At 32.5% G+C, this 23,283-nt stretch overlaps 2 protein-coding genes and 1 long non-coding RNA gene across 5 annotated transcripts; 1 reads left to right on the top strand and 2 right to left on the bottom strand.

The window, feature by feature from the left end:
• Positions 1-1,522: 1,522 nt before the first annotated feature.
• LOC128246910 (uncharacterized) lies at positions 1,523-5,582 on the bottom strand. Of its 3 annotated transcripts, none has more exons than XM_052965444.1 (5): positions 5,444-5,582; positions 4,309-4,559; positions 3,660-3,757; positions 3,236-3,325; positions 1,523-3,027 (listed from the first exon to the last, which is right to left on the bottom strand). In XM_052965444.1, the coding sequence occupies exons 2-5, from the start codon at positions 4,470-4,472 to the stop codon at positions 2,984-2,986; spliced, it is 396 nt and encodes a 131-aa protein (XP_052821404.1). In that variant the 5' UTR covers positions 4,473-4,559; positions 5,444-5,582; the 3' UTR covers positions 1,523-2,983. The 3 variants fall into 3 exon arrangements, with proteins under 3 accessions (XP_052821404.1, XP_052821406.1, XP_052821405.1); XM_052965446.1 differs by lacking the exon at positions 5,444-5,582 and adding an exon at positions 4,659-4,771; XM_052965445.1 differs by lacking the exon at positions 5,444-5,582 and having other exon boundaries at positions 4,309-4,788.
• A 3,929-nt stretch (positions 5,583-9,511) lies between these two features.
• Positions 9,512-12,632, top strand: LOC128246916 (uncharacterized). The gene is made up of 3 exons (XR_008263395.1): positions 9,512-9,971; positions 11,354-11,443; positions 11,779-12,632. It is a non-coding gene; the product is annotated as an uncharacterized LOC128246916 (long non-coding RNA).
• A 5,771-nt stretch (positions 12,633-18,403) lies between these two features.
• On the bottom strand, positions 18,404-23,283 carry LOC128246911 (uncharacterized). The gene is made up of 4 exons (XM_052965447.1): positions 22,662-23,283; positions 21,173-21,270; positions 20,750-20,839; positions 18,404-20,532 (listed from the first exon to the last, which is right to left on the bottom strand). Exons 1-4 carry the CDS (start codon positions 22,814-22,816, stop codon positions 20,489-20,491), a joined length of 387 nt encoding a protein of 128 aa, XP_052821407.1. The 5' UTR covers positions 22,817-23,283; the 3' UTR covers positions 18,404-20,488.

Genomic DNA, 23,283 nt, shown 5'->3' with positions numbered 1-23,283 from the left:
GGATGCTAAGAGTGTATTGAATTTGTCTTTCCAGCTGATGCATTATAGCACTTTGAACTACATGTATATACTTGAAACCTACCACTATTCGTGTATGGATTCACAAAATATATACAAATAATTAATAAGTATTACATAGGATAGGACACCAGTTTAACTTACAATTATGACCTCCTTCTAGCTATGAACTATTGATTTGAATTTAAAAACTATCCTTCGCAAGACCGGTGGTAACCTTTTATATTCAATATTCATGATTTACCGATCATAAGTTTATCTTCACGAATTCGAGATTTCAACTTCACAATTCCACGCTTTTAACTTCACGATTTCACAGATTCAGCATCATAATTTCACTTAGAGTTGAAAGTGTGAAATTGTGAATTCGTGAAATTGTAAAGTTAAAATCATGATTTCTTAATTCTTGAAGTTAAAATCATGGAAACCGTGATTTTGTGAAATCGTGATTCAGTGAAAACGTAAAAAAGTGATTTCCGTGAAAAACGTTCAGTCGTGAAGTTGAAATCATGAACTCGTGAAAGCATGCATTCATATAACCATGTATTACTGAAGTGGGCATCATGAATTAGTGAAGTTGAAATCGTAAATTTGTTAAAAGGAAATCATGATGTGTTTTGCCCTGACAAAGCACGAAAGCTATGAAATCTGAATAAGAACCATGATTAAAAATATTTATATCTGCTGGCAATGATAAAAAGAAGTTCAGAGGTATTATCACCATGATGTCTGCTGTTTATATCACGTGTTTGCAATATCTGTACTTACTGCTTGGAGTAGGGCTTAACTTTTAAAATCTAGAACGTGAATCCATCGAAATGGTTCCAACTTCTCATATAACCGTCGTATATACATTTCGAGATCTACTACCACTTAGAACTGGCAAATTGACTACAATCCACAGCTTTATATCACGTTGTATGAGTGTGCCCATGAGTTATCATCCGTTACGTATGCGCGTTGATTAGAAATGTCGGGTTCACAATATTTTCTAGCACAAACATTTTTGGTGGTTCCTTGTTACCAAGAATTCTAATTTGGAAAACGTGTGCAAAAAGGTTATACCAAAATTAAAAAAGCATTGCTAATGGCAATATCTGATAACAAGCATATTATTCCGTCGGTTCTTAAGAATTCAAGCCGTTCTGATAGCAACGTTATGAAGTGTGTAGTATGGTCAAGAAAGGAAGGAAAAATGTTGAAGTTGTAACACAGTTGGGATGACAGCCAAATAATAGTGCATATGGACATTCCAAATTAGATTGAATTACAAACGTTGTTTCATAGGTAACTTATTACGATTCACTAATTGCATTTGCACCTCAGAAAACTGTTCTAAATATTGTTGTCGGTCGTAACTATGTATCCGTATCATTTATGCATATAGTTGATGTAAATGGAATTATTTAATGATCGGGATATGTGTTTATGCCAAGAAGTTAATTATCGACACGAGACATTTATGATTTAACAGTGTATTATATCTTGGTTAAAATATGATTAAATCACAACGAAGACTTTTATACTGCTATACAATTACTGTAAAAGTTAGTAAAAGTAGCACAGACGAATTACTCACCTATGTTACATTGCATTTTCAAATTTAGTGCAACACTCGTTAATGGTAAACCAGACTTTCACTTCTCTGCCTTATCAAAATAATGACTCTATATTTTCTTCACCGCCTTCAAATCGATAAACTTTCTTAATGATTAACACAATATCATTATAATAAGTATTATTTAACAAACTAATCAGAAAGAGTTATATAATGCTCTGAAATAATGTATTCGTCTCTATAAAAACTTAAGCCAACAAGTCATTATGTGATTACAAAAACATGTTAAAAATTAAACCAATATCCGATACGAATATAATGAACAATGTAGTAACAAATAAATCAAAAGCAAAACAAGAGCAACTGTAGAAAATGTTTCCATCTTTTTTTCTAATGTATGCTTTTTTTCCTCGTGGATTGTTAACTTCTGATTTTTTTTTGTTAGTGAAACCAATAGCTTGGATATTGGACTTGAACAATGTATGCTTCTATGATGCATTACATACGGGGACAATAAAAGACGTATCTGCACTAGGGTTGGAATTATAAAACAAAACCATTATATGTCCCACCGTGTCATATACAGATTGGACTTTTTAGTTCAGTGTAGTTTTATGAATTTGGAGGTAAGTCGTAGAGACAACGTGATGTACGTATATTATGTAGAAAAAGATTTCCTGTTATTGAAATAGTAATATACATACAAATCAATTGTGATCAAATTGTATCATATTTGAACATTCAAATACAATAAGTATGTGCATATAAGCTTGTTTATGGCAAATAAGTTAAATTATACTGTCATATTTGTTTGTATTTTGGACGCACTTCGGAATGAATTATAACATGGCTGGAAAAGGCATGCAAAACAAAAACAATATAATCTAACAAACATGACAAACAATGCAGTGTCCGCACATGTAGGTGTACCCTGCGTAAAACATGCAAGGTGAGTTATTAGATAGAATGAAAGATAGCATCTTTGAATTCAGAAATACCCCGACTACGAGGTTATCACAGACTGTAATGGTAAACATCCGAATCACCGGTAACATAATTTAACATAACGTAACGAAAACATTGGCAATATTCAGAAATGTCGTTATATCAACAATGTGTATGTACATGTTCGTTGCTATCTCAACATATGTTCGTTTCCTTCTTGTTCTGGAAAACATAGCATATGCCCAGCACCTTTCAGTAGTGAATACAAAAATCTGTAAGGGTCTGTTCCATTTAGGCTATGTTGGTATAATAAATACCAGACCCAAACATCCAATTTGTCCCTTTTTGAAAGGATACCGTTTTTCTTCAATAACGTTTCCGAGTGCCACAATATTGTTACACGTCACACAGATTGATAACATTGGCTGTACCTCATGGGTTGTAATTAACGCTGTAAATATCTCATCGGTAGATCTCCTTTTCAAAATGGGTGATGTATCCGTCACCTTTAAAATAAGATCCTGATTAGATGTATTACGGCTAATTTAATTGTTAGCAAAATTGCGATATTTTTTTAAGTTCTTTCTTTAAAAGATTGAGTATTCTTATAAAATATAATTGCATATAGTATACGTATCAAATCATAATTCAAATTCGCAGAGCAAACTAATTCAGTAGTGTTCTCCTTTCAACAAGGTCAAATTATGAACATACCGTCTTTGTCGAATATTTCCTTAACCCACTTTGTCAGCATCTTATCTCGTCTTTTACAAATATCGAGGACAAATGTGATTTTCATATCATCTGAAACAACCAACATGCAGTTGAATAATTTGAATAATTATGTAAGAGGAAAAAAAGAGGAAAATTTATATGATATACATATTAAAACGATTGTTTTACAAATTACCTGCAAATTGTTGTGCCATTATGTTGTTTAGTATAATTTAATACGAATATGAAAGAAAGATTTGTGTTCAGACATTGAATCATGTCTCAATACACGAACCAAACAATCAAACAGACGATGAATCATAAAGGCATGAGTACACGTACAAATAGGTACTCTGAGGCAATCAGTCATTCACAAACGTGATTTCCATGAAATTAATGTAAAACAAGAATGTGTCAAACTAACCTGATATGTTATGGAAGTGCTTCTCGAGCGCTCTGAAGAATTTGACTTTTCCGAATCGGTGGTTACACAGACCGTGTCTAGCGAAGTGGTATACTGATCTGATGGATAGGAATAAACATATTTATTTTTATGAATAATGTTATGTTATTCACATTCAATTTAAATACATATATTTCGGCTCTAGTAACACCCTAAACAGATGAAAGGGGAAGATACACTCTTATTGGGGTAAATTTTCTTTATACATGTGTCAATATGTTAAAATTTCTAAGTAAATGTGTAATCAGCAATAACACACATATAACTGATGGACCGACTGAAGTACTATTCTCACAAACACCTATGAGTCCGAATGACCACTGTTCTATACATTCGCTATCTTTATTTATGGCCTGAATTCATCTGAAGCTACGCTTACAAGTTGATTCAGTTAAGATAATTGCTATTAAAAAAACATACGGATTCTCCTCAATCCTTGCCATAACATTCGTGGTAAATAGCATATTTGTTAATTCTGTTTCAAAAAGGTTCAACTTGACACAAATATAATGAGATTATACATACTTATGATCTTACTGTGCTTTAAACAACAAACATTTTTAATATTCTAATTTAATTAAATATCAAGTAGAATTCTAGCCCAACTTACGGTCCGCTGTATTTCCGCCGACGTTCTTTATCCTTCATGTTTACCACGTCATTTTGCATTTGTTCATTACCAGGGGCATTTGCTTCAAGTGCCCGTCCCGCCACTGTGACCATCAACACCGCCATGATTAGCAACGGAATAAATCCCATATTGTACACGTACATCCTTTTTATTCTTATTCCTTCAAAATGTTTGTTCTTCTAGAGTTACATTCCTTCAAAGCACTCTAGTTTAAGAAATTTTAAAAATAGCTGAAAGTAAAAGAAGTGGTGATAAAATGACAAACTCAGTTATTGTGGCAGATTTTATGTCAGCATATCTGATATAAACTTATGACAAACCGTCCTTACATTCGACATTGCTCAAATCATTCGGTTTTGAGGCAAAATCGCATTAGCAATGAGTTCTAAACTGCATCGGTATCCAGAGAAAGTTCGGTATGTGATTAAACATTACAAACAAATTAAATTCTCACTTTACGTTACCTTGAAAACTACAAAAAAAACACCACTTGCATGCATATTACAAAGGTAATTTATACTCGCAAACATAAATAAACAGTGATTAAACTAATTGCATACTCCATCATATGTTATCGTTAGACACACATTTCAAGGTTTTTAAGAGTGATATTTGCCGCAAAATACAGCATTCGTGTGATATCAATTTAACGTCGCAAGACCTTGTACACAACTTATAACGCAATTCATTCATTGGGTGGAGGATAGCCGAATTTTTATTTCATAACATATAAAAATGAGAAATTATTTGTGAATATAAAGGCCGGTGTTGATTCTTGTATGATGATCAGATATATATCTAGAGATAACTTCGAAAAACCTTTTTGTTTTCACATTATGGCTAATTCAAATTGCTGACATATCATACATTAATCACTCACAAAAAGAGGTTATCGGTTCGATACCCACAAGGGAAACTTAAAATGAACATCAGTACTAGTTTCTACCAATAATTCAGACTCGAGAACGATTCTGTTAAGCTTTGCTCAACCCTTAAACATAAGTATAAACTAACACACGAGTAGAAGTAAAAATATGTATTAAATTAATGTATAAATTAATGTAATCGATTAATGTCTGAAATAAACTAATAAAATTAACACAATAATTTGTACCTTTAAACATAAGTAAAATAATCCAATACCATTATATTTCTCAATGATGTTACAGTATTTTTTTTTAAATCCTTAAAGTCTAACGCTATTATTTATTATAAAGCTACATCTATTGTTATTTCCCGTTCGTTTGTATATAATAAATGATACTTCAGTAGCGAACTAGCGATTTAAATGTGAACGGGACGGTTTTTAATAAAAATTACCCCAAAGGCTGCACGTGTTATGTTTCCTATCAGTGGGAAATGAGATGAGAACAAAAATAGAAATACCATTGACATGATATTGTGCAGCAGCTCAGTTTCTGAAGAAAATATCGTAAATAAAAGAAGTAAACAAACATTCTGTAGTAATAAACTTTTCCCTTCCGCTAGATATTCTTATCACAATAATAAATGTTGGAAGGCACATAATTGATATTTAGCTCAAAATATTAATTATATATTATTGCACTATTTTTTATCATTTTTACCATATACATTTTATACTTCATAATTTATTAGGATTTTCACCGTAAGTTTGTATTGCTCACCTTGCTTCGTCGAAATAAGCAGATGTATGCGTCAGTTTGTTAAACACTTAATAAGATAAAATATTTCAAATTTATTTCAAAATCTGCACTAATGATGAGGTTTAGTGAGGTAATAAGTTTTATTAAATAACAATATTTTTTTTGCAAAATTACTCAAATTCATTTCCGATGGTACTCTTTTTGATTTTAGCGATGTATTGTTTTGTCAATAGATACACGCCACAAATTGATCTCATGTCATAGCGTGGTTACTCGTTATCTTTGATGAAATTTAGTCCGTCATGCATATCTAACACAAAACCTGTGAACAAGATTGTGAACATCAACCATACTCATACAAATCTGGAACTTACTACATCAAGACGTCATAATTCCGTCGAAAGCATTGCCAGTTTTGTGTACCGAGCAAAATGTCTTAAAACATTTCAATCATAATGACACCACTCTAGCTCAAGCGAGATAACTCCATCACAATGTAAACGTAGTTCATCAGAGAACTCTGGCGTTTGCAAAAAGATCATACGGCAACTAAATAGTTTATCGAAATAGTTTACCATATATACGTATACCCACAAATGTAATCAAAAGTTAGTCAGTCTGTAAGTAACTGTATTTTTGTTGAAATACATGTATAGCGAATAGGGATCAACAAGGATTATCGACTGGTCATATCAATCTTTCAAAACCATAACGACTGCAAAGATGAAATGTGTTATTCAGTAAATATATGTCCAACTTCAAATATCCACAAGGCATTTGAGCTGTTCGGATATAATTAATTAGTATGTAGTTTTGTATATGCATAAACAATAGTAGATATTTCTTTTGAAAGTAAAAATGAATGAATTGATGACATGTTGATGTCTCTATGAACTCTAAAAATAATGGAATGAATTTTAAGAAAAACAATATTTATGATTAGTATTTTTTTTAAATAATTATTAGCAAATATCCTTACATAGGTCACCAGATAAAGTGTAAATATTAGAACAAATGCTCGGTGTAAGGATAACTATACCAACTCATATATACATATGACATGTGATGAATTCTGCTATGTAACCTCGTATCATTTGGAGAGTGACCCTGCTCACATCATTAAATTCGCACAACCAAGTTTAGATTATATTTTGGGGGAGTTTAGCTATGATATGTTCCGCTTCTAATATAGTTGAAAGAGGATAAAGTTTTATCGTAATTACGTAGTCTGCAAGGATTATTTTGATTAGTCTATTATACCCTTAGCCTGTCATGAAAAATCTACTTAATAGTTTAAATAGTTGCGGGGAGATTGGTAGCTCACTGTTTTGAAACCGTACACTTTTATATATTTGTGAACTTTATCGTTCATTTAAAGTAGAACATTTTTTAAACTGCTTAGTCATATAGGACTGGAAGTAATACTAATTAAGTTATATATGCTTTCTTAACAGCCCAGTTAACTAGATTTGATGCCTTATGTGTCTCCTACTTACTGACTGTGCGCTAGATTATATAGTTGGTTTTCGAAACAAAGAGTTGATAGATAAACATTGTGGTATCAGTAATGAGTATAATTTGTACTTTTATGTGACAGACAATGTGGCGATATGTTTGGGACATTTAATGGGGAATTAGGGGATGTTATTTTGAATTTAGTACATTGAAAGGGCACAATTGTGTTCATCTTGGGCACACCCTGTTGCATTCAACAATCCCAAGGCATTTCTGGTCATCAACTTGTATTAGAGGTTTATCTACGAATTGAACAGCAGTACCATTACTCTTTTCTGAAATCATCGATCATAGGCACGCTTAGAATCAATGTGTAATGTACATATGAAACATGTATTGCCAGATTACTGACAATACTTTATAAGGATGGATTTCATTTTATTCTAAAAGAACACTATTTGAAATAAAGACATCATTGTGTCATGTCTTATCTTTTTTTTCACACAACATTTAAAATGAAACATGCAATGAGCAATACATATTGGAGATGTCTGTATAAACAATGCACGCAAATCATGAAAGTTTCTGCTCTCAACACTAGATAAAAACACAAAAGGCAAACGGTTCTGAAGTCATTATCTAATATCGCTTAACAGTCAAAAAGAGTATTTAATAATAATTAGAATTGCAAACACTTATTTTCTTTACTTTCAATAAACATTTTCAATACAGAGACATTTTGTGTGTTCTATGTAATGCGTGCTTCTGGATGTTTTTCCTTCAGGGGTTAAGTATTTTGCTACGTTCTGTATTGACCTTGATGCAAACGTACAAGAGCACATTTTGATACAAAGTAATTTAGTATAACACAAGTTCACCACTAGCAACCCTGCTTAGTTTACAGAAATATCTTTCTAACTCAGCATGATAATAAAATATTCGCTCAATGGTCTTAAGTGTTAAACTATATAGCCGACAGTAGTGTCTAAAACGCCTCTTCTATTCAAATCAACCAACAGATACACCGTATATACAGTATCAAGTCCCTTTTGCTTTGATATTCAATGAGCATTTAATTGCGCACCTGTTATAAAATTCCATCCTTTAAGAAATGAAATAGATAAAACGGTTTGACACTTCGCCTAATTTATACATAACACGTACACTCGATCATATTTTGCATTTCATGAAGGGAACGCAACGTTAACTTTGTACGCTGAATTGTTTTCTTATGTCATATAATTGTTCGGGATACATCAATCAATCACTTTTTATTAAAATGTTTATAGTAATTATGTTCAAAATTAATAACAATATTACTGATAATTACAATAATATCGATACTACTACTACTACTGTTACTGCTACTATTACTGCTACGACTACGACTACGACTACGACTACGACTACGACTACGACTACTACTACTACTACTACTACCACTACTACCACTACTACTACTACCACTACTACCACTACTACCACTACTACTACTACTACTACTACTACTACTACTACTACTACTACTACTACTACTACTACTACTACTACTTCTACTGAAATAATAACAACAAACAAATATCATAATAATAATAATAATAATAATAATAATAATAATAATAATAATAATAATAATAATAATAATGAAAATAATAATAATAATAATAATAATAATAATAATAATAATAATAATAATAATAATAAAAATAACAATAATAATAATTATAATAATAATAATAATTATAATAATAATAATAATAATAATAATAATAATAATAATAATAATAATAAAAACAATAAAATAGGCTTAGTTTTAAAAGCCAGAAGCGTCGATAGAATTTTAAATATTTATTTAATGGATTACTTAAAATTTTAAGTGTTTATGCTTCACAAGAAAATCAAAATTGTGAAAAATGGCATGTGATGCGACATGAATAAAACCCATCTTCAAATCCAATGGTTCTCGAAATTAATAATAATGCCAAAGAGATTAGTGATAAAAAATTATAGATATAACCAATGCCTTATCAAAGCGTATCATTGCATAATGCCTAATCTATCTTTTTTGTTGCAGACGCCGTTTCACTGAACCGAGTGAACCATTGGTGCTACACACTTGGACTAAGGAAACCAACATACATCCAGGTGCTGTATTATACGAAATAACTTATCGACACCGTCCTAGATAAGTTTTCTTAAGCGTTCTTTCAACTATTTAAACAGCAGCCGACAATATATGTCGCATAGTTATAGTTAATCTATTGCAATGTACGTCGAGTCTAGGACGTATTTTTGAAAACATAGAAGTTGGATTCTATAAAGCGCTTCGTTAATGGAAAATGAAAGGATTAGTCACGGGGAAAATTTACTAAAACATACATAATTGTTCTGTGAGCAGATAAAACCGAGAACAGTTTATATAGAACCGACCATGGGATTATATCTGATGTTCGTTTTACTGATTTGTCTTATCAATGGACTTGACACGGCTTCACTGACAGTGGTGGATGTTACTTTACAGACTGAGCACACCAATGATAGACATCAATACCATCATAAATTGTGAGTTATATGTTTTTTTTATTGATTATTTGATGATTTATCTCATGATATGATCTGTGTCAAGTGTTGTGTTCATGCTTATGTAAATGTTGGAATCAAACTTGGTGTTTAAAAACAAGGCGTTATTTTTAATTTTGAAATTATTAATAGATGTTTGGACAAGAGTAGGTCATAGCCAGACGACAAACTCGTTTAAGCTCCCTGTAGACTCTTGCTCAAATGAACTCGTGTTTTAAAGACCTTTCCAATGCGGTAAATCTTTAAAGCTATTTTGATTCGTGTGTTTGTTTGTGGTCCTTGAATTTGTGTGTGTGATGTCTATACGTTGTTGTATCTAGTTCATTGTCGTTTGGGCATTTTCTGTGAGCTATTTAACAGTTGTTTTTGGAATTTAAGACTTCTTGGTTTGTCGCTGAAGTTGTTATTGTTTTATTGTGGCCTGGCTTGTCACTTGTTTAATTAGTGTAAGGCCCTTGTCATAATGCTTTTAACCAAGGTCACAGGTAACTATGCTGGCTGTTTGACACCTCCCAAATTTATGTATACCTGAGTTTAGTTTTATTTCAGTCTGTTATCTTAATTGTTAATGTGATGTTAATGAATTCACATATAGAGAATAGTTGTTTGTTTCAGTGTTAGAGCATACTATATTTCACCTAGTAAGCGCCGACAGTCATATTTTGACGATCGGCGTAGGCAAAACTGCAAATTTTCTTCTGGTGGTCACGAAATATAATATATAACGATACTACAATAAAACCGACCATAATTATTTTTTATATCATGTCTGAAAATAATAAAAAGGACACTTTATTTCGGAAATGATGTCATTGTAATTGTGTCTCAACCCTTTGCGCGCTGACGATGAACTTGGAAGTGAAAGCGGGTCAACATTTTAAAACAATGAAAACTATCAATATGTTATTTCACTTTTAGAAACAGTGAAAAATCAATAATTCACTGATAAATATTTATCAATCATATACCAAGTTGCATATTGAATACTACACAAGGACTCACTCAGAGCGTTAATGTAGCATTCTGCATATGTTTCTATTAGTTTAAACATATTACCATCATCCCTATATATTTTTAAACGATTGTGAAGAAAGTTGTGATACCTTAAACTAAGTCATGCCCGTTGGCATGATGTTGCGTGAGAGTGTGGTCTTGTGTTTTGGGGACAGCGGAGTATCCGAAAAAAAAAACACTTGTCCGGCTTGGTGACCACTTACCAAACTCATATGCGCCCAGGCCAGGAATCGAACATGGGCCGCCTTGGTGAAAAGCGAGTGCGATAACCACTGGGCCAATCCCAGACAACCAATGTGTCTAATACAGTGTGATGTTAGAACAACATGCTATTGCACTATTTATTTCAGATACTATGCGAATAAAATTTGTCATTGATCTGTGCTCGAGACGGGATGACATACTGATTGACTGGTTGAAGGAGATATTCGATAAAGACGGTTAGTTTTATATTTCTTTAGTTTTGTACAGGGGTTAGGTACTGAATAGTGTTTCGTATTATTTAAAACAAATTACCACAACCCCTAACAAATATTGATATGTAATTAAATTGAAAGCTGTAAAAGTTGCTTGATGTGAGTGTGGTATTTGTGTTGCTTTTTGTGTTTGTGTATGTGTTTATACGTTTATGATTCCATTTCATAGTCGTGTTGGCCATTCCCTTGTACACTTTAACCGGGTTAATTTATGTGATTTGTCCCTGTAACATTCTTGTGTATAGTGTGCATTATAATGATTTGTTATTCATTAAACAAAATATGTTTTCAAATCGCAGGTGACGGTTACATATCTTATTTCGAGCGAATATACTACGACAGCATAATGTGAAATGGAGAGGGTACATGAGGTGATCACCAATCGAACGGCCTATATTATTGAACACAACGAGAAAATGGAGAAACAATCTGCATCAACATGATCTTCGTCGACGAGAATACGTTTTGTCGATGTGAAATATGTATTACTTTTGTAATTGCAACCACTTTTACGTTATTAAGCAATTACTCAGTATACCAATGGTGGGATGAAGTATTAATAATTGGTAATAGTGCATTTTAAAATGTTAATACTCATAAGCCTCAACACTAAAAGAATCGCAATAATTGCATAGTGGACTAGATGCAAAAGTGTTATATGGCATGCACATTACCGGGCTAAATTGTGGCATGGCATAATCCACCTGCAATAGATTCCATCAGAGTTTGACCTGATATGATCATGACTGGCATGGTTTCCATGATAAAGTAGTAATTGTGTGTAAGTCTGCCATGGCTGTTTGTAGCAGGCATCAATGAAAAATGCATTTCGAGGAAACGAGAGAAAAAAATGAAAAATCGAAAAATTAAAAATTAAAAAATAAGCACACTAAAATAGATTTTCGTAAAAACCGTTTTCGTTGCACATTATGTAGCTCTTAATATGCGTTTTTCGAATATGTTGTTAAATGTCTATGACCGTTATGTGTTGAAATAAACATAATAAACATATGAATCAAAAGTATTCCCAGTGAATTGCTCTTTTTCATGTACACATATTGCTATGATCAGGGACCGTTTCAATAAAGATTTGATTCGTAATGTTTAAAGTTTGTAAGTGACAAAGTGTTATTACCTTTATAGATATATGTGTGAATTGAACATTAGCCAACATTGAAAATGAACATGAAGTTGATTAAAAATCAAATTAATGCCTTTTGTGACGTTAAAATATATTAAACCATTGAAGCCTCGACTTAAATGCCATATCGATGCGGATCTAGGGCTCCTTAACGAAGAAAAAGCCCCGAAAAACTTTCAGTGCCGCTCTTTTTTGAGATTAATGACTTACATTCGTTTAATATTCATTAAGTGGTCTATGGCAAAGATTGTCCAAATATAAGACACTCCGAACATTCGTGTGTTGCGAAAGGTGGAAATATGCCTTGATAATCCTTGCTTGAATGACCCCATGTACAATCCATTTTAAATGTGAGACACGATATGTCATCATTAATAAATTTTCAGTTCTGCATGATTTGATGATCAAATATTAAACAAGTGATTTTAGATGGCATATATTCAACTGATGAAGTATATGTTTTAGGCATCGTGTGTTTCTTGCGAAGCAAACCGGTTATATTAAATTTAAAGCCAAGCCTGCGTACAAAAGAAATCCATATCCCCCACAGATAAATCCTTTAATGCATTTGGTCAAAACAAAAGCATTCGCTTATGTTTACTATTAAAAATCACAAACTTATATCCGCTTTGTTAAAGTACATTTGTTATTTATTACAACTACTACGTAGTTGCAAATACGTTCTCTCATGAGTTCGTGAAGTGTGATACTTCATTGATAAAACAGACAATATCGTGTACCTGCATCTGACATTTTAATTACAAATTCCAGCAGTGCTGTTCTAGGAGCATTGTTTGTTCCAAAGAATAACGCATGTGATAGTTCCTCAACGAATTTTAAATTTTTCGTGTACAAATTTGTCATTCGCTTCTGACATATATTACGATATAAGTAATGAAAGGTTTTCCGTACTATTGCTTTTTTCTGTCATAAAAAACTTGATTGCATTTGATTGTCATTTTATTAACAAAATGAAGTGCATATATGCATCGTGTGGGACTATCCATTGAATTAAACTGCATTTTAAGGGTCCTTGCGGTATATACATACACCATGAAGTACAATTCAAAATTTAACTTGGATAATTTTGAGCTACGAGTACGTTCGTTGTGTTGTCAGCGACTTTCTTAAAATTAATACTCAACATATTTAATGACCAAGGCTCACTAGATTCTACTAACAAAATTAATACAGAAAATATATCATCAAGTGTCACTCGATTTAAATGATACAGTGTTTTGTTTATGTCAAACAATAATGGAGGCAATGGGTCGACTTTGGTTTAAACATAATTTATGGCCTTTATCGTTCAATATGTTCAGTATTTACAACAATGATATAGAGTGAAAGGAAACAAAAGGCTGACACTCAAGATCTTACCAAATTTATTACGTCTTTCCTCACCTAATTTACGTCATCAGTGTTATCTCAAATACTTCCTACTCTTAAAGTTAAATTGATACCCTTGTGATCTGCAGTGGTCCTTTACAAATTTAGAAAACTATTTAGGCTGTACATGGTATATTAGGATATATTGGTTCATCATCAATTTTATCGCGTTCATGATTAACAACGATGTCATTAATCAGATGTTTAACTTTAACAATATTCTAAATAATCGGCTCATTACGATGAAACAATTAACTCATTTATTACATTTTTGAATTGCATAAACGAAGACATGTCAGCTAGGCATTTCCTCGTCCCATGTCACATCATGTTTAAGTGCCTTTATTTCACCAAAAACTATGTAGAATATGCAGACGTATCGGAAAGCAGAGGAAGATAACATATAATTTACAGTCAATAACTGTAATTTGGGGTTATTGCACCGCAGATAACAATATAAGACACTTCGAAGTCGAATGAGTATTATTATGATGTTTGCATCTACGTTTAATATACTACATTAACTTGTTACTACTAGGGACATGAGTTGATGACATTAAGTGGATTTTTATTACCACAATTTACAGACAATAGCTTTTTGTTGGTTTTATTGAACCGCAGAGATGAGTATTAAGAGTATCATTATAATGTATGCAGACAATTGATATATTCCATTAAATTGTTACTGCCATGCGATGGTGCGAAGACGTAGATTTCAATTACAAAATAATCATCATATTCATCCTATTCAAATGGGTATCCTGACTTTGTTGAAAACTGATAAAGTTGCCATTTAGATTATGATACAGCACGATAATCGTCGTAAAAGGTAATAAATGTAGCCGAGACTAATGACTTTTCTTTGTAAGGCATTTGTGATGATTGACAACGTGATAACTTAGTAATAATGTAACATCGTGTTAAGTGCATGCTTTACATCCATGTCTGTAAAGAATCAAAACTTATCGGACAGCAGATGAAGATTACATAGACAGTGACAGTAAAGCGCTGTTCTCTGGTATTATTGCAGCGCAGAGGACAGTATTAACACGCTTATCAATCTTATTATTATGTATGCAGATATTTGATATATTACATTAAAATAGTACTGATCGGTACTTGTGGTGATTACAAGGAGTATATTTTAATTACCAAAATAACCACGTTATATGTCAAACTGGTATTCTGTATTTGTAAAAATAGTGGCCATATAGACTATGATACAGCAAAATAAATGTCGTAAAAGGTCATAAAAGCCTTCGAGAAAAATGTCATTCTTTGAAAGACATATTTGATGGTCGACAACGTAAACTTAAACTTGATGATGTTACATCGTGTTAAGTGCATGTTTGTACACTAAAAACTACGTAGAGTATCAAAACCTATCTGATGACAGATGGAAATGACATAGGCATTTGCAGTCAATAGCTGTTTTTTGGTTTTATTGCAGCGCAGAGAACACTATTTACACGCTTGTCAATCGTATTATAATGTATACAGACATTTGATATATTACACCAATTAAACCACTTAATGATTCAAACGGGTATCCTGCTTTTGTTAAAAACTGATCAAGTGGCCATATAGACAACAATACAGCAACATAAATGTCGTAAAAAGTAATAAATGCCGCCGAGATAAATGACTTTTTTGAAATACATATCTGATGCTTAAAAACGTAAAAAAAATGTTGTAATGAATAGTTTACTGTTAGTGTTCGATATATCCATATATTTATCTTCATTAAATCGATACGCAGAAGCAAGTGTGAGTAAAATATGATAATGTTTGTCATAATGATCATACCTATATTATCCGATAACACATTTATGACATATTTATATAACTGGAATAAATAATGGGACATGAACTATAAATTAGGTTTAATACAGATGACCTTGTCCGTCGCGTTACGATACTTGCAGCCGTATCAATCGATTCGGGCTTAAGTATATTAAAACGACAACAGGATGGAATCTAGCCAAATCGATCGGATAAAATGGTCGGCTTTTTTCATGAATACATCCTGGAGGGAATACGTAGGACAGCTTTTGAAATGGACAAACTGGTTCCGTACATTAAATACCGAAGAACTAAGTGAATATTCTACTTCCCTCAGCTCCAAATGAACTATATTAAGAAACCCTTACACACAACAAAAATACATAACTGATGTATTTTCGGCGTTATACTCGCTAGTATTGACAATTCTAGGCTCGTTTTGAGAAAATTCTGTATTTGCCGATTTTGGGACCATCTGGTGGCTAGTCCCTTTAACTTTTATTCAATCAAGCATACTTATTGCAGATATTTAATTGTTGTAAAGATCAAATGGGTTTCATTGATAAACACACATCAATCTTTAAACCATCCTTAACAACTCTTGTACATGAACATTTGTCAGAGATAGGTAAACATGTTAAAAGTAATACTACGCCAACAGCGATAAGGGGGCACTTAACAAACCCAGCAGCACATTTTTACCATGAATCTGATTTACAGAACTTATTCGGATTCTGAAAAACAGTCTCTTCGGATTTTTTCATCATCACTCTACGTGAGTGCTACTTTGTTTAACTGTTATTAAAATGCACGTGATTTGCAATATAGTTCCAAAAACCTCCACAGAAGAGTTCTGTTTAAAAAAAATAAAAAAAAAATTATTCATATTTTCTAAATGGAATGTGCAATCTGGAGTGGTGTCACAAGATGTATTCGTAGAATGCTGCACCTAAATTTAGTTGTTATTTATAAGCCATGTTCCGCTAATCTTTGATAATGACACAGGCAACAACAGTAGTTCATTCGGTTCAGTAAAATGTCGAATGCAATAACATCATAGAATAAGCAATATGCACTTGCACGTTCCGATGTTGCATTACATAACACTTACAAATCGTTTATGATCATTTGTAATAATTCTTAGAACCGATAAGATGTGTTAATGGTAATTATTAAAGTTTTATTTTATTATTTTGATTTAGAAGTAGAAGTAGTAGTAGTAGTAGTAGTAGTAGTAGTAGTAGTAGTAGTAGTAGTAGTAGTTGTAGTAGTAGTAGTAGTAGTAGTAGTAGTGGTAGTAGTAGTAGTAGTAGTGGTAGTAGTAGTAGTAGTAGTAGTAGTAGTAGTAGTAGTAGTAGTAGTAGTAGTAGTAGTAGTAGTAATAGTAGTAGTAGTAGTAGTAGTAGTAATAGTAGTAGTAGTAGTAGTAGTAGTAGTAGTAGTAGTAGTAGTAGTAGTAGTAGTAGTAGTAGTAGTAGTAGTAGTAGTAGTAGTAGTACTACTAGTAGTAGTAGTAGTAGTAGTAGTAGTAGTAGTAGTAGTAGTAGTAGTAGTAGTAGTAGTAGTAGTAGTAGTAGTAGTAGTAGTAGTAGTAGTAGTAGTAGTAGTAGTAGTAGTAGTAGTAGTAGTAGTAGTAGTAGTAGTAGTAGTAGTAGTAGTAGTAGTAGTAGTAGTAGTAGTAGTAGTAGTAGTAGTAGTAGTAGTAGTAGTAGTAGTAGTAGTAGTAGTAGTAGTAGTAGTAGTAGTAGTAGTAGTAGTAGTAGTAGTAGTAGTAGTAGTAGTAGTAGTAGTAGTAGTAGTAGTAGTAGTAGTAGTAGTAGTAGTAGTAGTAGTAGTAGTAGTAGTAGTAGTAGTAGTAGTAGTAGTAGTAGTAGTAGTAGTAGTAGTAGTAGTAGTAGTAGTAGTAGTAGTAGTAGTAGTAGTAGTAGTAGTAGTAGTAGTAGTAGTAGTAGTAGTAGTAGTAGTAGTAGTAGTAGTAGTAGTAGTAGTAGTAGTAGTAGTAGTAGTAGTAGTAGTAGTAGTAGTAGTAGTAGTAGTAGTAGTAGTAGTAGTAGTAGTAGTAGTAGTAGTAGTAGTAGTAGTAGTAGTAGTAGTAGTAGTAGTAGTAGTAGTAGTAGTAGTAGTAGTAGTAGTAGTAGTAGTAGTAGTAGTAGTAGTAGTAGTAGTAGTAGTAGTAGTAGTAGTAGTAGTAGTAGTAGTAGTAGTAGTAGTAGTAGTAGTAGTAGTAGTAGTAGTAGTAGTAGTAGTAGTAGTAGTAGTAGTAGTAGTAGTTATAATAGTAATACGCTGCTTCATGCCGTAATAAGGTGAACAAGTGTAAAAACAATTGTCACAGTGCTCTAACTATCTGACGGTTTGGTCTCGTGTATATGTACCGATAAAGTTCGTTTAAACTTCAACGATTTGTGTGGAAATTTGAAATTCGAAGTCACATACACCGTATTGTCTCCATTGAGGGCTTTGCGGTTTAATGAAATAAACCCAACACCAAACTCTTCGCAGCATCAAGCGCAATATAATTTTCATTCATTGTTTAGCATTAACTATATAACTAAGAAAGACACAATTTATGATATACCAGTTCAAAATATGTGGCTGTGCTATATTGATTTAAGAGCTAACTTTGCAGTGGTTTTATTGCGTTGAACTATTTTATTTAACTGATACAACAATTTTCAAGATCATAAAATATTGAAACAGATAAGGTGGGATATGATACACTACTTGTCCCTTATATCATACTGCCGACATATAAAAGGAAACATAGTCCATTGTTTGATAATAACCGTTGATAAAACTGAAACCAACTTTAAATCGTCAAACTGTATGTAGTTTTTCGAGACAGGTCATGGATATCGATATTGTGGGCGTGGCTTTTGACTTCCGTGCATACGAATTTTGATTGTGTGGGCGTGATTTTCAAATTTCCAGCAACTATTTCACTGTCAACTTAATGTTTGACATGGATAGACTCGCTATACAAACTATTTATTGATACAAATTACCGAGAACATGACATCAGTTTGAATTACAATGGTGAATTCATTCCTGCTCTAGATTATGGATGTTTATAAGAAAATGAACTGACGGTTTTATTAACCACTGTCAATATCGCATAACGCAATGCTAATGAGTTCAGCCGTATGAAACCAATTCACTTAGAGCTTCATTCGTAGTCTTCTTTCTATATCTCAGAACGCAATATTTTTATCAAACACAACAAACAACTATAGCATCATTGGTAGGGTACTTTCAGTACCTCCTAACTAAAACAGAGTTGCCAAGCATTGGAAAGTGTTGTCTATATACTACAATGTTACTATATTTGATTATAAATGTGTGCATCGATAGGTGTACTATTTATAGCACGCTTGGGCGTGATCTAAATTTCAGTAAGTTGAACATGAATGCATCAACATATATCCAACTTGAAATATATCCGTCATTGACGTTGTGTTTGTGAACGCTAGATGTCACTGATCCGTATAAAGTTATATTTCCGCTTAGAACTCTCAAATTGACGACATGTGATTGTTTCACGTAATCACATGTTAAAAACGTTGAGTACAAAACACATTAAAGAAATATATAATTATTTTGTGTCAATCCGCGAACAGAGTGTCTGCATATCAATCCATTGAAATGACTTAATTGTTATCTCACAGATTGAACTGTATACGAAGAAACACATTCAAACATAATCCACGATTGGGCGTCCCTAATATGCTACCAAGAAAAAGTGGGCAAAAAGTGTGTTCCTAATCATATATCAAAATTAAAGATTATGGTTAATAGAAATGTCTGATAACTAGCTTAGTATTGCGTTGGTTTCCATAATAATTCAGGACGACCTGATACCAACATATTGAAGTGTTTTGTATGTTCAAAAGACAAATACAAAAGTAAGTTGCGATGACTGCCAATTTAGAGTACACATTGATATTCAACATGATATTGAATAAAAAACGTAGTATCATTGGTATTTTTTTTCCGATTCCTTAATAACATTTGCACTACAGTTAAGAGCACATATTTAAGTTATAGTGTCAAAGGTCAAATGTAAGTTTCACTAATCGTTGTGTTTAAATTTGGGACTCGCTTCAGAATATATAATAACATGGTGAGAAAATATGCATGCAGACGCGCAAATATATAAAAAAAATAACAACAATGACCAATCAATGCATTATCAACACAAATAAATGTAAGTGTAGGCTGCGAAAAACATACAAGGCAAGTTTGTTCAATAGGAAGAAAGAAAACCATAACCAACTTATGAATGCTCAAATACCCCGAAAACGAGGTCATCACTGACTGTATTGGTGATCATTCGGATCAACGTTGACGTAAGCCAGCCTACGTAACTAACTTATCACATCGGCAATATTTTAGAAATGTCATAATATCAAATATGTGGATTTCTTTTAGATATTCTGGGGTTTCTTGTTTTGGGAACTAGGAAATTCTTCAGCAGAATATACACAGTATATACAGTTGAGCAGTATATACACAGATAATTTAACAGTAAGCCACGCTTTGTGCGAATGGTAAATTGTTAACCTTAACATCCGAGCTCGCCCTTTTCTGAAGGTGACAGATTTTTCCTCAGTAGCTGAGGCCGCAATATTGTTACATGTTTCACGGATGTATTACATAGCTGTATTCCATTTGCTGTGACAAACGCTGTCGTAATGAGTTCATCGGTAGATCTCCCTTTCAAAATGTGTGATGTATCCGTCACCTTCAATATAAAAGAACGTTATGTAATGTATTTAGGGTAAGCTGCTAATTTGTTATCGTATTTAGTTGTCAATCATTAATCAACGACCTTTCATGAACAGCTAGTTTATTGTTATGGACGCTAACTGCGTATAATCTTATCCTCAGTTCTAAATTCGTAACGAAAAGGGCTTCTTAAGCATTGTTACAGTTTCAACCATGTCAAATTTAGAACATACCGTCTTTGTCAAATATTTCCTGTACCCACTTGGTCAGCATATGATCTCGTCTTTTACAAATATCAAGGACAAATGTAATTTTCATATCACCTGCAACAATCAATATGCAAATGAATTATATTTATAGAGGCAACACTTTTTAGTATTAAATAGATTGTCTGACAAAATGCCTGCACACTATATTGACAGTATGTTATTACGTATATATTTAAGACGAATATGAAACATAGCATAGTTTGTGTGATGTGACTTGTAACCTTTCTTTTTACACAAACCATATAATCAACAGACGGTGAGACATAACATTTTTAGACATAAATACTTTTTGTACTTAATATAATTTGGGAGATAGTCATAATCAACATACTTAGTATCTTTTTCAATTAATACAATGCATGTGAAATATCAATTTGTTTAACGTACCTGATATGTTATGGAAGTGCTTCTGGAGCGCCCTGTAAAATCTGACCTTGCCGAATCGGTGATAACACAGACCGTGTCTGGCGAAGTGGTGAACTGATCTGTTGGATAGAAAAGAAACCATATTTGAAACATCATGAAAAGAAAACTTTCCTTTTGCATGCTCAATCTCGACAACCGTTTGTAAACAGCAGTCTTGTTTTGATTTTGATATTACTTATCATCGATGCAAAAAAACAATGCAACACTGGCGATGACCTCAGGCACCGGATTGTGCGGAATGTTAATTTGGAAGAATCACTTAAACATCGATTCAATGATCAAGAAGGATAATAAAAATGAAATTGGACGTATACGCATCTACATTTCACAGACAACACACAACTCGAAACGTCATTATAATGCTTGAGCTGTTATTTACCCTCAACTCAAATACAGATATGTCTACTCTGATATGACTCTATAAAGTATAGACCAAAAGGGAAAAAAAACTATTCTTAGCGAGGCCCATATCTTAAATATGTCGTTAAAATCACATCGACAGCCATTTCATTAACCATCCAAATTAATTCTCGACATACTTATGTGAAAAACTATACTTACGTAAAAAACTACAGAAACAAGCTCAGTAGCATAAAGTTTAAACATAAACCCGGTTTAATGGCACTGGGTAAACGACAAAGACATAGAACACTAAAACAAAAACTACCAAACAAGAAACATGGAGGAACAGCACAAAACTCCACAAACAGCACAGTGCATACATACTATATAAAAAACTAGATATGTTTATTGAATTGTTAGGTACCGCCTTGAAACGGTCAGTAAAATGTAAATTTACTAGGTGTTTTAACCAGTTTACGTGCACAAACCTCACTCTTATTCGAACAATCCTAAATAAAGAAAAACCGTTAGAGGTAATTTATCAGAGAATGCATTAACTTCAGGAAATTTAATAATAAAACAAATTATAATATCTAGTAAAATGAAATCTGTTTAAAACGAGAATACGAAAAAAATACGTAAAGCTTAAATATTTACTTATGATAATATTGTGCGGTAAACAACTTTAATATTCTAAAAATACTTAAAGATGCACTATTACTCCCATATAAGATGTAACACAATTAATAATATTGTTTTAATATTCCAAAAAGGATGAATAAATGTCGAAAACAATCATTCTTATAAATCATACTCATTTTAATTTGAAAAAAATGTGCATAATACACGGTATTCCTACCTTATGAGACTATAGTAGATCACTGGAAATCTTTTAGCAATCACCAATCATTTAATATTTTTTGCGCTTTCTAATATTAAATACAAGGTAACGATCTTGTTTTCGGTAATTAATATTTTCCATAAATGCATTATTTAGTAAGTAGTTAAAGGTTTATCATTCAAAATAGATGTTCATTAGACATGTGTATGTATTGATTTTGAATAAGAGTGTACCTTTAATATCAAAAAGCATTTTATTCCAACTTACGGTCCACTGTATTTCCTCATAATTCTGTCCACACCGTCATTTTGCATATGTTCCTCACCAGAGACTTTTGATTTAAGTGCCCGTCCCGCCACTGTGACCACCAACAGCGCCAATATCGGCATCGGAATAAATCCCATATTGAACATGGCCATCATGTAGTTATTTTTATTTATTGTATCTTTAAATAGTGTGTTACCTTAAAATATATTTCCTTCACGGCACTCTGGGTTAAGAAATATTCAAATAGCTTAAAGTAAAAATCCAAGGTTTAATTGCTTGACACACTCAGTTATTATATCCAAAAGGTTAGCCAGCATCTCTTGTATAAGCCTATGTCATATCCCCGATACAATTGCCAACGTTCAAATCATTCGGTTTTGAGACACAATCGCCTAAGTAATAAGCTCTAAATTGCATCGGTGTCCAGAATATATTGGTTATTTAATATAAGAAAATAAACAAATTAATTTCACACTATTTTTGCGTTATTTAAAACTTCACGTTTCCATAAATTCTACAAACTAATTACGTGAATGCTTACAGATGTTATTTATGAAGTTTATACTCGCAAACATAGGTAAACAGCGATTAATCTTTTCGCTATACCCTATCATATGTTATC

Source organism: Mya arenaria, chromosome 9 (genome assembly GCF_026914265.1).
Source record: "Mya arenaria isolate MELC-2E11 chromosome 9, ASM2691426v1".
Lineage (NCBI taxonomy): Eukaryota > Metazoa > Mollusca > Bivalvia > Myida > Myidae > Mya > Mya arenaria.
Note: the sequence above shows the minus strand (reverse complement) of the source record. Positions and strands in the feature narration are given on the sequence as shown.

What these genes read in the sequence shown, in the direction of transcription:
- LOC128246911 (XM_052965447.1), bottom strand. Translation starts at nt 22,816, where the DNA reads ATGATGGCCATGTTCAATATGGGATTTATTCCGATGCCGATATTGGCG. An exon ending in GCACTTCCATAACATATCAG is followed by an intron (nt 20,840 to 21,172) that starts GTACGTTAAACA and finishes TGATTGTTGCAG; the next exon opens with GTGATATGAAAATTACATTT. An exon ending in GGAAATATTTGACAAAGACG is followed by an intron (nt 20,533 to 20,749) that starts GTATGTTCTAAA and finishes TTTATATTGAAG; the next exon opens with GTGACGGATACATCACACAT.
- LOC128246910 (XM_052965444.1), bottom strand. Translation starts at nt 4,472, where the DNA reads ATGTACGTGTACAATATGGGATTTATTCCGTTGCTAATCATGGCGGTG. An exon ending in CGGCGGAAATACAGCGGACC is followed by an intron (nt 3,758 to 4,308) that starts GTAAGTTGGGCT and finishes CCTATCCATCAG; the next exon opens with ATCAGTATACCACTTCGCTA. An exon ending in GGAAATATTCGACAAAGACG is followed by an intron (nt 3,028 to 3,235) that starts GTATGTTCATAA and finishes CTTATTTTAAAG; the next exon opens with GTGACGGATACATCACCCAT.